This window comes from Scylla paramamosain, chromosome 3 (genome assembly GCF_035594125.1).
Source record: "Scylla paramamosain isolate STU-SP2022 chromosome 3, ASM3559412v1, whole genome shotgun sequence".
NCBI lineage: Eukaryota > Metazoa > Arthropoda > Malacostraca > Decapoda > Portunidae > Scylla > Scylla paramamosain.
In genome coordinates, this window is record NC_087153.1 from 15962445 (window position 1) to 15975000 (window position 12556).

Here is a 12556-nt window from a genome sequence, read left to right on the forward strand (position 1 = left end):
TATATATATATATATATATATATATATTATATCCTTTTTGGTTTTCTTTCAGGTAGGTTTGTATCCAGTTTTCTTAATTGTTTCCTTATGTCTTCCACTGTTTTCTATCTTCTTTCAATGCATACCTTTCATTTTATATCTGAAAACTTAAGGTTGTGATACTTGATCCTGTTTTTCTAAATCCAGTCTCATGTAAATGTTTTCTCTTTTAATTCTGCATTCATTTCACATTCACATTGTTCTGGCCTTGATTCCTTGATAAGTAGAAAGAGGAAACTGACACACCCTGAAATTTAGATATAATAAAAAAAATTGACTTCTTGATTACTTCTTTATATTTATAGATTTCAGACAATAATGCTCAGTAAGGATGTATAGTTTATTTCTTTCTCTGCTGTTTGGTACATCTTTCCTTAATTATTAACCACTCTGCAATATCTTCCCTTGTTCTACAGCAACCTTGAAACATTGTACTGGCCTGATATTGCAAAATCTATTTTTTTATCTATTTTTGTAGATGCATATTTTATATACATTGCTTTGTCAACATTTTTGCTTGCTGCAGTGTTAACTGGTTCTCTGTTGGCATTGTTACAATAGGCATTATATGTTCTTCTCAATCAGTTAGTATGTCCTAAAATTGATATGGTCTTCTCAATCAGTTTGTATGCCCTAAAACCACAATTTGTAATGTTTCTATGTGGTCCCAATTCATATTGGTACTTACTTATCTATGTTATCTTTCAGGCGAATGGACCACGGCATGAAAGAAGTGGTAGCCTGTAGTCCAGAGATCTTAAACTCCAGTTCTAAACCTCTGCTACCATCAACAGGGCAGTATTTCTTAATGGTCTTCAGTAGTTTTTTGTAATCATTAGGAGAGTACAGTTTTAGCATAATTTGTTTAGCTGTTGTGTGTTCATCATTGGCATCTTGGTTGCCAGAGTTCCAAACTCAGTCATATGTGGTGTATGTGGTGTTTGCTGTTGTACTACATCAGTAGTAAAACATACAAAAATAAGGAAAGTGAAACTCTCATACTACAGGAAATATATATATAATTATATATTCATTTAACTTTTATGCAGTTTAGATGGTATAATCCTAAAATACATTATTAACATCTTACTCCTGAGCCAGCCTATGAGGCCTAGGAGAGGAGTGGTGAGGCAAAGTGCTGGGGTCACTCCCCTGGGCACCAATCCTACTTTACAAAGCACACGAGCCTTGCCACACACCAGGTTCTGTCAGGGTGACTCAAGGGTTATCTGATCAGCAGCTGGGAGAGGGACTTCTGCCCTTCAACAGTTCCTGATTATATTCACAGTAGGGTTACAATGTGAAAGACTCCACAGCCTCAATGATGAGGCTCACTCATCAATATCAATGTACACAATTTCAGCTGGAATGTTTAGATTTTTGAGGATTGCTTACAGCAGACAATGGCACATGCAAGACATTTGTTACTACTGATATAACAATTATCTTTGATGTTTCTGCATTTTAACACTGAAATCTTTGGCACTAAGCTGGTCTATTGCACAGACAGGTCAAGTGCACACCAACCCACACTGTTATCACTGCATCAGTAAGAAACAACACTCTGCCGTTAACATTTTGGTGAAGTATTTAATATTAACAACAATGTTAAAACAAGAAAACAATGCAGTTTAAGATGGGAATTTTTAAAGACTATTATAGTGAGTTGTAAACAGTACACTAGGATAGGTGCAGCAGTAACAGCTAACAAGTATAGTATATAGGATGAAGCTTTGATCCACTACATAAATATGGCTACAGTTTGGAAGAAAGCTTCATATGAATTGTGGATATTTGTACAATACACATTTGTGATGTGATGCAGAGGCCCCCCAGTCTTGCCCCAAAATGGGAGGATCCTTGGGGTTGCCTCACTCACTTCTGACCAGAGAAAAGTTTGTGGAGAGTACGACCAGTCAAGACCAGCCCCATGACTCCTTGGATTGCTGAGAGGTATCACCCCAACAGGCAGGAACTGGCCTGCTGCCTTGCTGCAGCTGTCACTGAAGATGAACTTCTGTGAATGGAAGATATTTGTTGTAAATGGCTGTGAATAGAAGATATTTGTTGTAAATGGAAGATATTTGTTGAGTATTAAGTATGACTGCTGGAATTTATTAAGAATTCCTAATGTAAATTTTAATTGTGGCTATTATAATTTATTAACATGTAGTGTGTGGCCAGGCTGTGTCTCCCATATCATCACTTCCTGTAAATTACCAGTAACGAACATTATTTTCTTCATGTTTTTCCACCTCCCCCTCTCCACAGCTCACAAACCAGTCACCACCACTGCTGCTAAACTAACACTTGCCCTCTGTGGGACAGTGGAGGCCAAAGTGTACAGTAGCCACAAAAGAAATCTGCACCACCTTATTGGTGGAAAGGAGTCATCATGTAGAAAAGGTATTTAACTGGTCCACTGTGACAACTGTTTTCATCTTCAGTACCTTCAGAATTGGCAATGTGAGCACACCTGCTGCTGACTACTCAAGTCCATAATTCCACTTCTGGCATTAGCTTATGATTTGGTTCAAATGGAATAAGGAGTCTCTGATGTGTGTGGCTGAAGTTATCAGTATTTTAAGAAGTTTGTTAATATCTGTAAGACCATTCATTTTACTGCTTTCTCTCAGGAATGACAATGGGAGGATGGACAGCTGCTGCTCTAGATAGTCCTTTGAAGTCACATGTGTCAGACTCTCCTTGCTCCAGCTGAGGCAAAGCACATGTATTTTAATTTGGAATCTTCTGGCATCCCAGATGATGGCAAAAAAAATAGTTATGGACTTCAAAGGAAGCTGAAATGCCAGAAACAATGAGATGCTTGAGTTGTAATCACCAGGTATGCTAATGTGACTTATTTAATTTTTCTCCCCCTACTAATTCAGCTTATCTTGTGGAAGATAAGTACTATTTTCCAATATTCTTCCCTGAAATCTCTTACATACAGGTACACCTGCTTTGTTGTATTTTCTTAGCTGTGATTATAAGGGTTCCCAGCCCTAGTCCTAGACTTAAGGCATCTTCTATTTAACATGGTCCATTTCAGATCAGTGATCTGGCCACGTGGCCTGTGTTCTATTTACATCTTGATCTGGCTTTACCCTGATCCGAGTGATTTGGGTCTGGAGGTAGGTTATAGTAGACAACACTTGCTGCCAGCGGCCATATTAGCGGCTGAGCAGCCTCTACTGGGGACTTATTTAGGGAAATACACAGCAAGAAAATGGCTGATATGTCTGAGGAATGAAATGAATGGTAATTAATTATTGAAGAATGCTGCTCTGGGGACAGAATGTGAATAGTGGTGGTGACTGATGCCAGAAACAAATACCAGAAACAAGGGAGATATTTACAAGCCACACCAAGCCTTGGCTTCTGATTATAATCATGTGGCCATTACCAACTCTGGTTACCAATGACTACATGATGAGGCAAAGGAAAATAATACTTGTTCAGTAAGAAATAATACATCTCTTTGGAAGTGCTTCAGTAATGGTCCGAAGATTTTTTCATTTTACTATTCTGTACTTCACCACAACAAATACTTCCAGCATGCTGTGTGTAGTATGTATGAATGTATACAACATTATGGCCAAGCATGGAACCCAGTCTCGTTCGTTGGTGGCCTTCTCAGCTCAAGTTCCTCAGGAAATGTACTAGTCCTCATTGACACTTCCTTAGAGCACAGTGTCGAGCACCAACACACTGCCATTTGTGACAGCTGGGCAGCAACATGCTTTTGTTGCTCTAGATAGTTTTGATCAGTAATGGCAGCGAGCATTTGTTTTACCCTGAGTGAATCCAGATCAATGATCTAAAGCTGATCAGTATTGCAAACAGAAGATGCCTTTTAAAATGGAGAGGGGAAAGAAAACCCAAAAATTTCAAGATCATGTTCAGGAGCAAAGTCAATTCTGTGCAAACCTTACCTTCTTGATGGGATCAACATGGTTGCTGTTGAACGGTGAGGAAAATCTTTCCTCGCGTTTTCCTCAACAGATCTATCACACTCTCACTGTCCCATCCAACAACATTTGTGTTGTTGACCTGTGAAAAAGGAAGAAATTATTAGAAATAGTAAATACATACACACTTAAGGTAGTAGCTGTAGCTGTGAGAATATTATAAAAAATTTTATATACCACATTAGGTAAAACAATTAATTCTCACCTCCACCACCACGTCTCCAATCTTGAGCCGTCCATCTTTGGCAGCAACACTGTCAGCATAGATGGCAGTGATGACAGTTTGATCACCCTGCTGCTGGAGGGAGAATCCCAGTCTACTGTTCCATCCACGATTTAGTTCTAACGTCACCAGCTGAGAAACAAAACACTTGCGTTAAGTGACATCATTGACAATCATGTACTCATCTAAAAACATAACAGATGCACATCAAACACACCTCCCATGCTTCATCTGTTGATTCAAAAATACTTGCTTAATTTTAGGAAGAATACTACTCTATATGATTGTACACATAATTTTAGGAAGAATACTACTCTATATGATTGTACACATAATTTTAGGAAGAATACTACTCTATATGATTGTACACAAAGAACTCTAGTTATGCTGAATATGAAAATAAGAAAAGAACTCTAGTTATGCTGAATATGAAAATAAGAAAAAATTGTAAATAATATGATACCTTCTGTTTCTGTGACGAGAGTGAGCCGGTTGGACTGTGAGGAGTGGAAGAATCTTCATCCTCTGAGTCTGGAGTGAACACAACACCTTTCCATTTGAGAAGACCTTGATTGGTGGGGCCATCACCATCCAGGCCACTCAGGTTTTGGTGAGAGGCAGCACTGGCCATTGTCAAGTCCTCATGAGGATGCTGCACCCCTAGATTCACACTGTGGTACACTTGGTGCAGGTGAGAAAAAGCAGGGGTGTCACTGTGTGCTGAGGTAAGTGGGGGAGCAGAGTCTGGAGAGTCACCGGTGGGATAGTGGCCACCTTGAGGGGAGGGGAAGGACTGGTCTACCTCATGGGGGGGAGTGAACTGTGTCTTGCGTGGGCAGCTGTGTCCTGTGTTGAGGTCTAAAAAGCTTGGTCTCTTAGGACGAGACTCTGACACTGAGGGTGTGAAGGAGCAGGAGGAGGCAGCTGAGGAGTGTCTGGAGCGGACTGTAGTGGAGGCAGAGTCATCAGTCTGACTGTCCCCAAATGGTGATGCATCGTGTTCAGTTTCTCTGATGCTGTTGAGAGACACCTTCTTCTCCAGAGAGGGGCTGCCCAGCAAGGTTTCATCTGATTCTCTCACGAGTGAATCCCACCCTGCAAAAAGAAAAAAAGTAGGTTGTACTACTTCTGCAAGAGTAGTGTCCACTAGGGATGGCCAAGTGTCTGCATGCAAGTTTCGTGAGTGCTACATCACAAATCATTATAATTTTTGCTTAATGACTGCTTCTTTTCTTGTATCTGAAGGATTTCTTTTTAAACCTGTTGCCATTTTACTTCAATTTTTAAATACTAAAGACTAATGAGTAGTCCATCCATTACTTATCACAATTTATCATGTTCCTAATTCAATAGTGTTGCAGTATTGCAATACTCACTGTCAGCAACCACACTTTTGATGTCAGGGCTTGGGGTCTTTTGCAGACGTCTTCTGCGAGGTGTTCCTGGAGAATTAGTGCTGCCTCCCATGTGTAGGGAGTTGCCAGGGGACTGTTTCCTCATGGCCAAATCTGTCAGCATGTCTCTTGCTTCTTTGCGCAAAGGCTTGGGCTTCAGAATCTTGTCAGGCTCTGTTGGGGAGGCTGGGGACACAGGGGTCTGCATTGCATCCCTGCAGCATTCCATGAAATTACTTAGTGCACTCCATTAAATGATGGAGATGATGAAAGCAAAGAATTTTTTTTTTCCCCCTTCTCCCTGAATATCACTTATCTTTACACCTCAAGGTCATCTACAGACTTCAGTACAGCACATACAAACTCACCTGTATAGCTTTAGAGTGACAGTATCAGGACAGGTGCGCAGGTAAGCAATGGCTTCCTCATGACTCAAATTGCACATGTTGGTATTGTTTACTGAAATAATTTTGTCCCCAGGCCGTATCCTGCCATCAGAGAGTGCTGGTTCTCTTACAAGGGTGCGAATAGTGTGTCCTAGGATGCTGTTGTCTTGTTTTCTCAGTGTGAATCCCAGAGAGCCTCCAACTTTTGTCAGAGTCAACTCAAACTCCTGTAGAAGGAACATACATCAGTGAATTGCATGTAACTCATCACATAATAATAAGGTATGATGATCAAAGCACTACTACTTTTAGATATTTCACCACCAAAAACATTCCTGTACTTTTGTTCTCTAAATTATGACTCACCCTCATAGAACTGTTATGTAAAACCAGATGATGGAAAGTAAAGGAATCAAATTTTCATGCAATTTGAAGCAATAATCTTGAAGAGTTCCTTACCCCACAAGAGGAAAATGATGGGGAGGGAGAAAGGTAATTGTGACTAGTGCTGGGGAGGGTGAGGCTTGTACTGATGACCCCTGATCCTCCATCTGAGACGTCCTCTCCTGCTGTGAAAGTTCCCGGGGGGGGGCGACACACCTCAAGGGTCACTTCACGTTCTGTTGTCCGTAACATCTCCAGTGCCTCCTGCAATGGGTCACCAAGTTAAAGAAGGCACCGGTGTGTGTAGCTGCTGCCACCACTGTGTGCAATACTTTAAAGACTAATGTGGAGAATTTCTTTTAATGCTAAATCAAATGTGTGCAGATACTGATGTATTAAGAATCGAATGTAGAAAATTCAAAGGTAAGTGCAACATACAAAAAACTGAGGGATAAATAAAATAAACCTAAAATTTGTAGATTCACAATTACCAATATTATTGATAGAAGCAATGTGTGTTTGCATCAAATTAACAAATAATGAAGTATAAAAAGAGATGAAGTATATTAGTCTGATTATATGTAGCCTTAATAACATATTCAAGTTAAATGTGGATGTAGCATAAAAATTTAAAAAGGTTAAGGATACCAGCAATGGAAGTAAGTTATGAAAGGGAGCTTGTGATGTGTGGACACGAGTGGATGGCAATGAAAACATGCACATGTTTTGTATGTTTAGCAAAAAATAAATTTTGAACTGTGAAGTCCCTGAGAGAGAGAGAGAGAGAGAGAGAGAGAGAGAGAGAGAGAGAGAGAGAGAGAGAGAGAGAGAGAGAGAGAGAGAGAGAATATGCAGAGGAGAATGCATGACAAACTGTCTAAAACCTTACAAGAACTGATGTATGGAAGAACAGGTAAACAAAGGAGTGGTGACTCACATGACTGGAGAGACCTGTAAGAGGGTTGCCATTAGCATGAAGCAGGATGTCTCCAACTTCTAGCTGCCCACAAAGCCAAGCAGGAGTCTGGGGATAAAGCTTCTTGATGCGGATTAGGCCAGCATAAGGCCCCTGGCTCTCAATGCCTCCACACACTGCCAGGCCCAAACCCCTCAGGTTCTTGATTACAGTCACTTCGAAAATAGTTCCTGCAAAGTACATGGTGGTTAGTTCCTTAATATATTTCATTTCACAATATTATTAAATCAATTCTAAGGCCGGTTACAAATTTGTTAAGTCTTGCGATACGGTAATTTTGCATTTGCTTTCACGCAGTCTTACAGCAATGTTATAAACATCACATTCAATGACATACAAAAACTCCAAGTTTGAGATCTGAAAATTGAGCTTTGATAAGACCAATAAAATTAATTATGTTGGATATTTCATATTTAGTATCTTATCAACGAAGATTAGGGTGGTATTAATTTATGAGGAGTGCTGTGTTGTTGCGACAGCCAGGAGCCTTTGATGCGACTCACTCACCCTCATTGATGAAGGGAAGCAGTTTCATGAGATCCTCCTTGGAGAGGCAGTGGCCGGGGTGCAGCCTGAGGTTACTGGACTGCAGCTGTTCATCATCGTCGTCGTCGTCGTCGTCATCCTCCTCCTCCTCCTCCTCCTCCTCCTCAACATCACTGTCTCTGTTTTCTGCATGAAAGAGCGGGGGCCTCTCTTCGTCTTCTGGTGACCTCTCAGAACTGTAGCCTGGGTCATAGCTGTATATATCATGCCCTGACGTTTCACTGTCGAAGGCATAGTTGTCGTGTCCCATCCCCAGCTGATGGTCGTCATGCACCACGTACTTAGCTGCTCGCCCACCCACCGGCCGGCCTTCCTCTGTTAGGAAACAAACAAAAGGTTGTATTACACACCGCGCTGCATGGTGGTGTAATGAAGATCATATTTTTGGATGTGAGACCAATCCCTGCCCTACCAACTGTATCTTGTTACTACTTTCGAATCAAGTTATTAGTTTGCAAAGAAAACATTAAAAGATAAATTCCTTTTAGATAATGGCCGCGCCCTTTCCTCCACATCATCCCCCATCCCGGAAGTAAGATACTGCTGAAGGCTACGCGACGGCAGCATTAAAATTACGGAAAGGAATGGCTAGGAAGCTTCCGGTCATTAAATGTGCCAAGAATGCAACTCCACGACAGAAATGAGCCGTGCAACAGCCAGCGCGGCGAGATTTATTTGGGCATGCAACCCCGCCCTGCCGCGTGTTGTGCATACCAAAGTCTGGCCACCGGACCACTTCCTGTAGTGACATGCCCAAATCCTACACACATGGTTGTGTCACGGTCGGTTCTGTGCTGACATGATTTGCGAGTCCTCCCTCTGATTACACACTTGAATAATTATTCCCCAGTGGCGAGATAGAGATAAAGCAGACACTTGAGCCTCGCTGAGGACAAGGAGCCGTGACTCACCTGGCGGCTTGTGCACGAACACGTGGTCGTTGTGGTTGAGGTCGTGGTGGCGGTGGTGGTGGTTGTGGTGGAGCTGGGGCGTGTCTGTGACGGGCATCTCGTGGCGAGGATGGTCGCTCTCCAGGTCAATGGAGGTCAAAATGGCGGGGTCAACAGGCTGCGGGGCCTCAGCCTCGCCACTTACATGAGCGCCCCGCCCTCCTACAGCCGCAGTCGTGGCATGAGCGTGCGACGCTGATACGCCGCCTCCATAGGGCTCCACCACTCGCTCGCCTGGGGAAGACGTATCGTGTCAGGCAATTATGCATTTCCTACAAGGTCATTATCGTCTAATCAGACAACACTATCTACTTACTAGAAACACTTAAAATAGCACCACACATTTCATGAAATCGTACAACACAAGACATGTGGGTAGCTGTGAATTTCGTGCTTCAAAGGATAAACACACGTAAGAAAACATCGAATAACTTATACAGAAGAATGTAGTCTCTCTCTCTCTCTCTCTCTCTCTCTCTCTCTGTCTCTCTCTCTCAACGTCTTCCCTGCAGCAGCAGCACGATGAACGATGGCTACACTATCCATTACCATCACTGTCCTGACGCCGCCGGCACCTGCAGCAGGCCCACAGACGATCCACCAACACATCCATCACTGACTGCCTCCGCCGTCAGCAGCAGCACCAATCACTTCCCTGGTTTCAGCTGCACCACCACGTCGCTCGAGGCCAGGAGATTCGCCTCGAGAACACTCGGGCGCGGTTCAGTTTCCTTAGTCCCAACCACCGCCAAGCCATGAGATCACAAAGTTTACAAAGTCACCACAGTCGAAGAGGTAATATTGCAATTGGTCACATGGAGGGACACCGCTAAGGGACACGCGCCCCGCCTTGCCCGTGCAGCCATGGCCGTGTAGTGAGAGGGAGGCGGTGGTGAGGCCGAGGATGAGCCTGGGCCAGCCTGGGTGCGGCGGTTCTGTGTGTGTGTGTGTGTGTGTGTTTGTGTGTGTGTGGTGGGTGATACACAATGCTCCACTGAACACAAGGAGCAGCAGTTATCAGCAGGCAGCCTCTTATCACCCCCAGCACCCCCTCCCATCTCTACACCCTGATCCACCAACCCTGCCTAACCCACCCCCTACCTTCCCGACACACACACACACACACACACACCCTTCCTCACATAAGCTGCTCTTCACACTGTATCAATCGAGTAGCCCCTTCCTACGGTCACGAGTGTGTGTGTGTGTGTGTGTGTGTGTCGCGCAATAACATTTACATGTGTACAAGATTTAAAATCTGCATATTCGGACATGTTCAAGGCGCAGTGCTTAAAAACTCTTGATCGTATCTGATAAGTAATATCCGAATACCAACGCCATTTATCACTCACGCTGTCGAGCAAGTGACACTCTTCTCACACACACACACACACACACACACACACATGGATGTTATACTACGACAAGGGGCAAGGCCGTAACGATGACGTGGGAAACAATAAACCACTACTAGGCGGTGAAACAATCGCTCCTTCAGCAGTACAGCTAGTTGTATGTTTACCTCGACGGCCTGGGGGTCATCGAGGGCCCTATGACTTTCAAGACAGCGCCGCAGCGTGACATGACTACCTGGCACCCGCCACAATGGCAAATCGAGGTGCTTTATACCCACAAGATCGTCTCATCATGCAAGACACCGCCATCATTCTCCTTTGAGGCCTCTCGATAACAAAGGTCTTCAGTTTGAGGTAACCAAACTCCAACGAGGCACACAACTGGATTAACGCCACGCTTCGCTGCGAGATGACATCATTGTCACTCAGATGTGTGTTGCAGGCTGTGGCAGTGGCACACACCTGTCTCGCGTATCGCAATATCGAAGGGGCAAGTTCTGTACTGATTGTTACCTAATGACCAATTAATTTCTTTGGACCACCTAAGGAATAATCTTTAAAAAAAATTCATCACTTGGCTTAAACTTGACTCGTAAACAGTATAGTGTTACTCATTGCACAATGCATCCTTTGTTTATACGAAGCGAGAGGACGATGGCGAGTAAGTACATTTTCAGTAAACAGTTCCAAAGCTGCGGAATGTTTTCTCAACAGTCGGTTGCAGCTGAGAGACTGGATTTTTTTTTTCTAAACTTACATGGCAAGAGTCGGCTTCATCCTAAGACATCCAGCTTCCTTGAGCAGGGCGAGACGGGCAGGAGCACTTTTCACGAGAGGTCTACACTTGACCGCAGAGAATAGACGGTGGTGTGTGGCAGCACCTCAGCAGTGACTGTGCCCAAAGCTGCCAAGAGGCACGAACCCACTGACACCCCACCTCCTTCCCACGATTCTAATGTTTTGACAGTGAAGCGTTAAACGAGTCGTTCGAAACTGTTGACGCTTCGCCCGATTCGGTAATTCAAGGACACAAACGTGATGAGTTCATCAGTGCTCTGCTCGGCCGCTACGCTAACGATCCGTGTCTGCCTGCATGGCCGTGATGTGAAGAGCTCCTCATCTTTAATTATTCTACGTGCTAAACGGTCGAAACCATCACAGAAAGGAATGCAGATTCTTAGGCTCAAGGAATGAAAGCATCTTTCTATGGAAAATAAAAATAAAAATAAACAAACTAACTAAATAAAACTCGACAGGGTTTCTGTTGAAGAGCACAGCCAACATTCCTCGTGATGCACATTCCTACTCCATCAAAACACTTCGGGGACCAACTTTATTTTGGAACTCGTCGAGCATACAACTATTTTTATTTCTTGAGAGCAGTGATTCGGCGAGCTCTTACGCGCACGCACGCACGCACGCACGCACGCACACACACACACACACACACACACACACACACACAGAGAGAGAGAGAGAGAGAGAGAGAGAGAGAGAGAGAGAGAGAGAATGAAGGCCTCCTACATGACACCCCTCCACTCTTCCCCATTCTTCCAGTCCAGCGCGGCCCATTCCTCGTCCCTCTTCCGGTTCCTACACCACCTTCCTGCTCAGACGATTTCACACGTGGAAGTAGCATGACTCTGTGTGTGTGTGTGTGTGTGTGTGTGTGTGTGTGTGTGTGTGTGTGTGTGTGTGTGTGTGTGTGTGTGTGTCAGCAGGCAAGAGGCGGATGCAGCACCTTGGTGTGATGAGATCAGACTGGCAGGCGTCCGTCGCCTCGCCTCTTGTGATTCCTTGATTCCTCTGATTGACTGACTGGCTAACTGACTGAGGGGCGCACACTCGACCGGATGCTATGCTCGCTGTCATTTTGTTTTCCTATTATTTCATTCTTGTCCTTTAATGTATTGGGTTTCTAGCCAAGGGCAACAAAAGAGACAGTGTAAGAAAATGCCCCATGAAATTGACAGACTCAAAAGAACAAAGTCCAAAAGCAAATCCACTGTAGTACATTAGGGAAGACGTGAAGTGATAAACACACGGTCATATTCTTACGATATTTTTATTTTTTCCCCACATACTGTTCTTCCTTTTCCATTCACTTTCCACCCACACCGTCTATTCAAAACGCAAGATCCGGTACAGTAACTCAGTAAGGGAAAGCCTGGAAACTGGTGGCTTTTGTGCAATCAAATGCCGAAGTAGAAATCCACTAAGATCCCCGAAGTGATCTTGACACACAAATCACGTCACGAAATGAAAGCACATCTAAAAAAAAAAAAAAAAACTTACACACAGGAAGGAAGGAAGGAAGGGTACACGCTTAAAT

At 43.6% G+C, this 12556-nt stretch overlaps 1 protein-coding gene across 2 annotated transcripts in view; it reads right to left on the bottom strand.

The window, feature by feature from the left end:
• Nucleotides 1-1040: 1040 nt before the first annotated feature.
• LOC135091498 (tyrosine-protein phosphatase non-receptor type 13-like) overlaps nt 1041-12556 on the bottom strand; it is a 106587-nt gene continuing 95071 nt past the window's right edge. For both annotated transcript variants that reach the window (XM_063989193.1, XM_063989202.1), the window contains exons 2-11: nt 8831-9103; nt 7881-8234; nt 7335-7543; nt 6473-6661; nt 5996-6240; nt 5610-5842; nt 4697-5328; nt 4216-4365; nt 3975-4092; nt 1041-2056 (exon numbers count right to left, since the gene is read on the bottom strand). In XM_063989193.1, coding sequence (XP_063845263.1) covers nt 3988-4092; nt 4216-4365; nt 4697-5328; nt 5610-5842; nt 5996-6240; nt 6473-6661; nt 7335-7543; nt 7881-8234; nt 8831-9103 — 2390 coding nt within the window. In that variant the 3' untranslated portion in view covers nt 1041-2056; nt 3975-3987. The remainder of the gene's footprint in view (nt 2057-3974; nt 4093-4215; nt 4366-4696; nt 5329-5609; nt 5843-5995; nt 6241-6472; nt 6662-7334; nt 7544-7880; nt 8235-8830; nt 9104-12556) is intronic.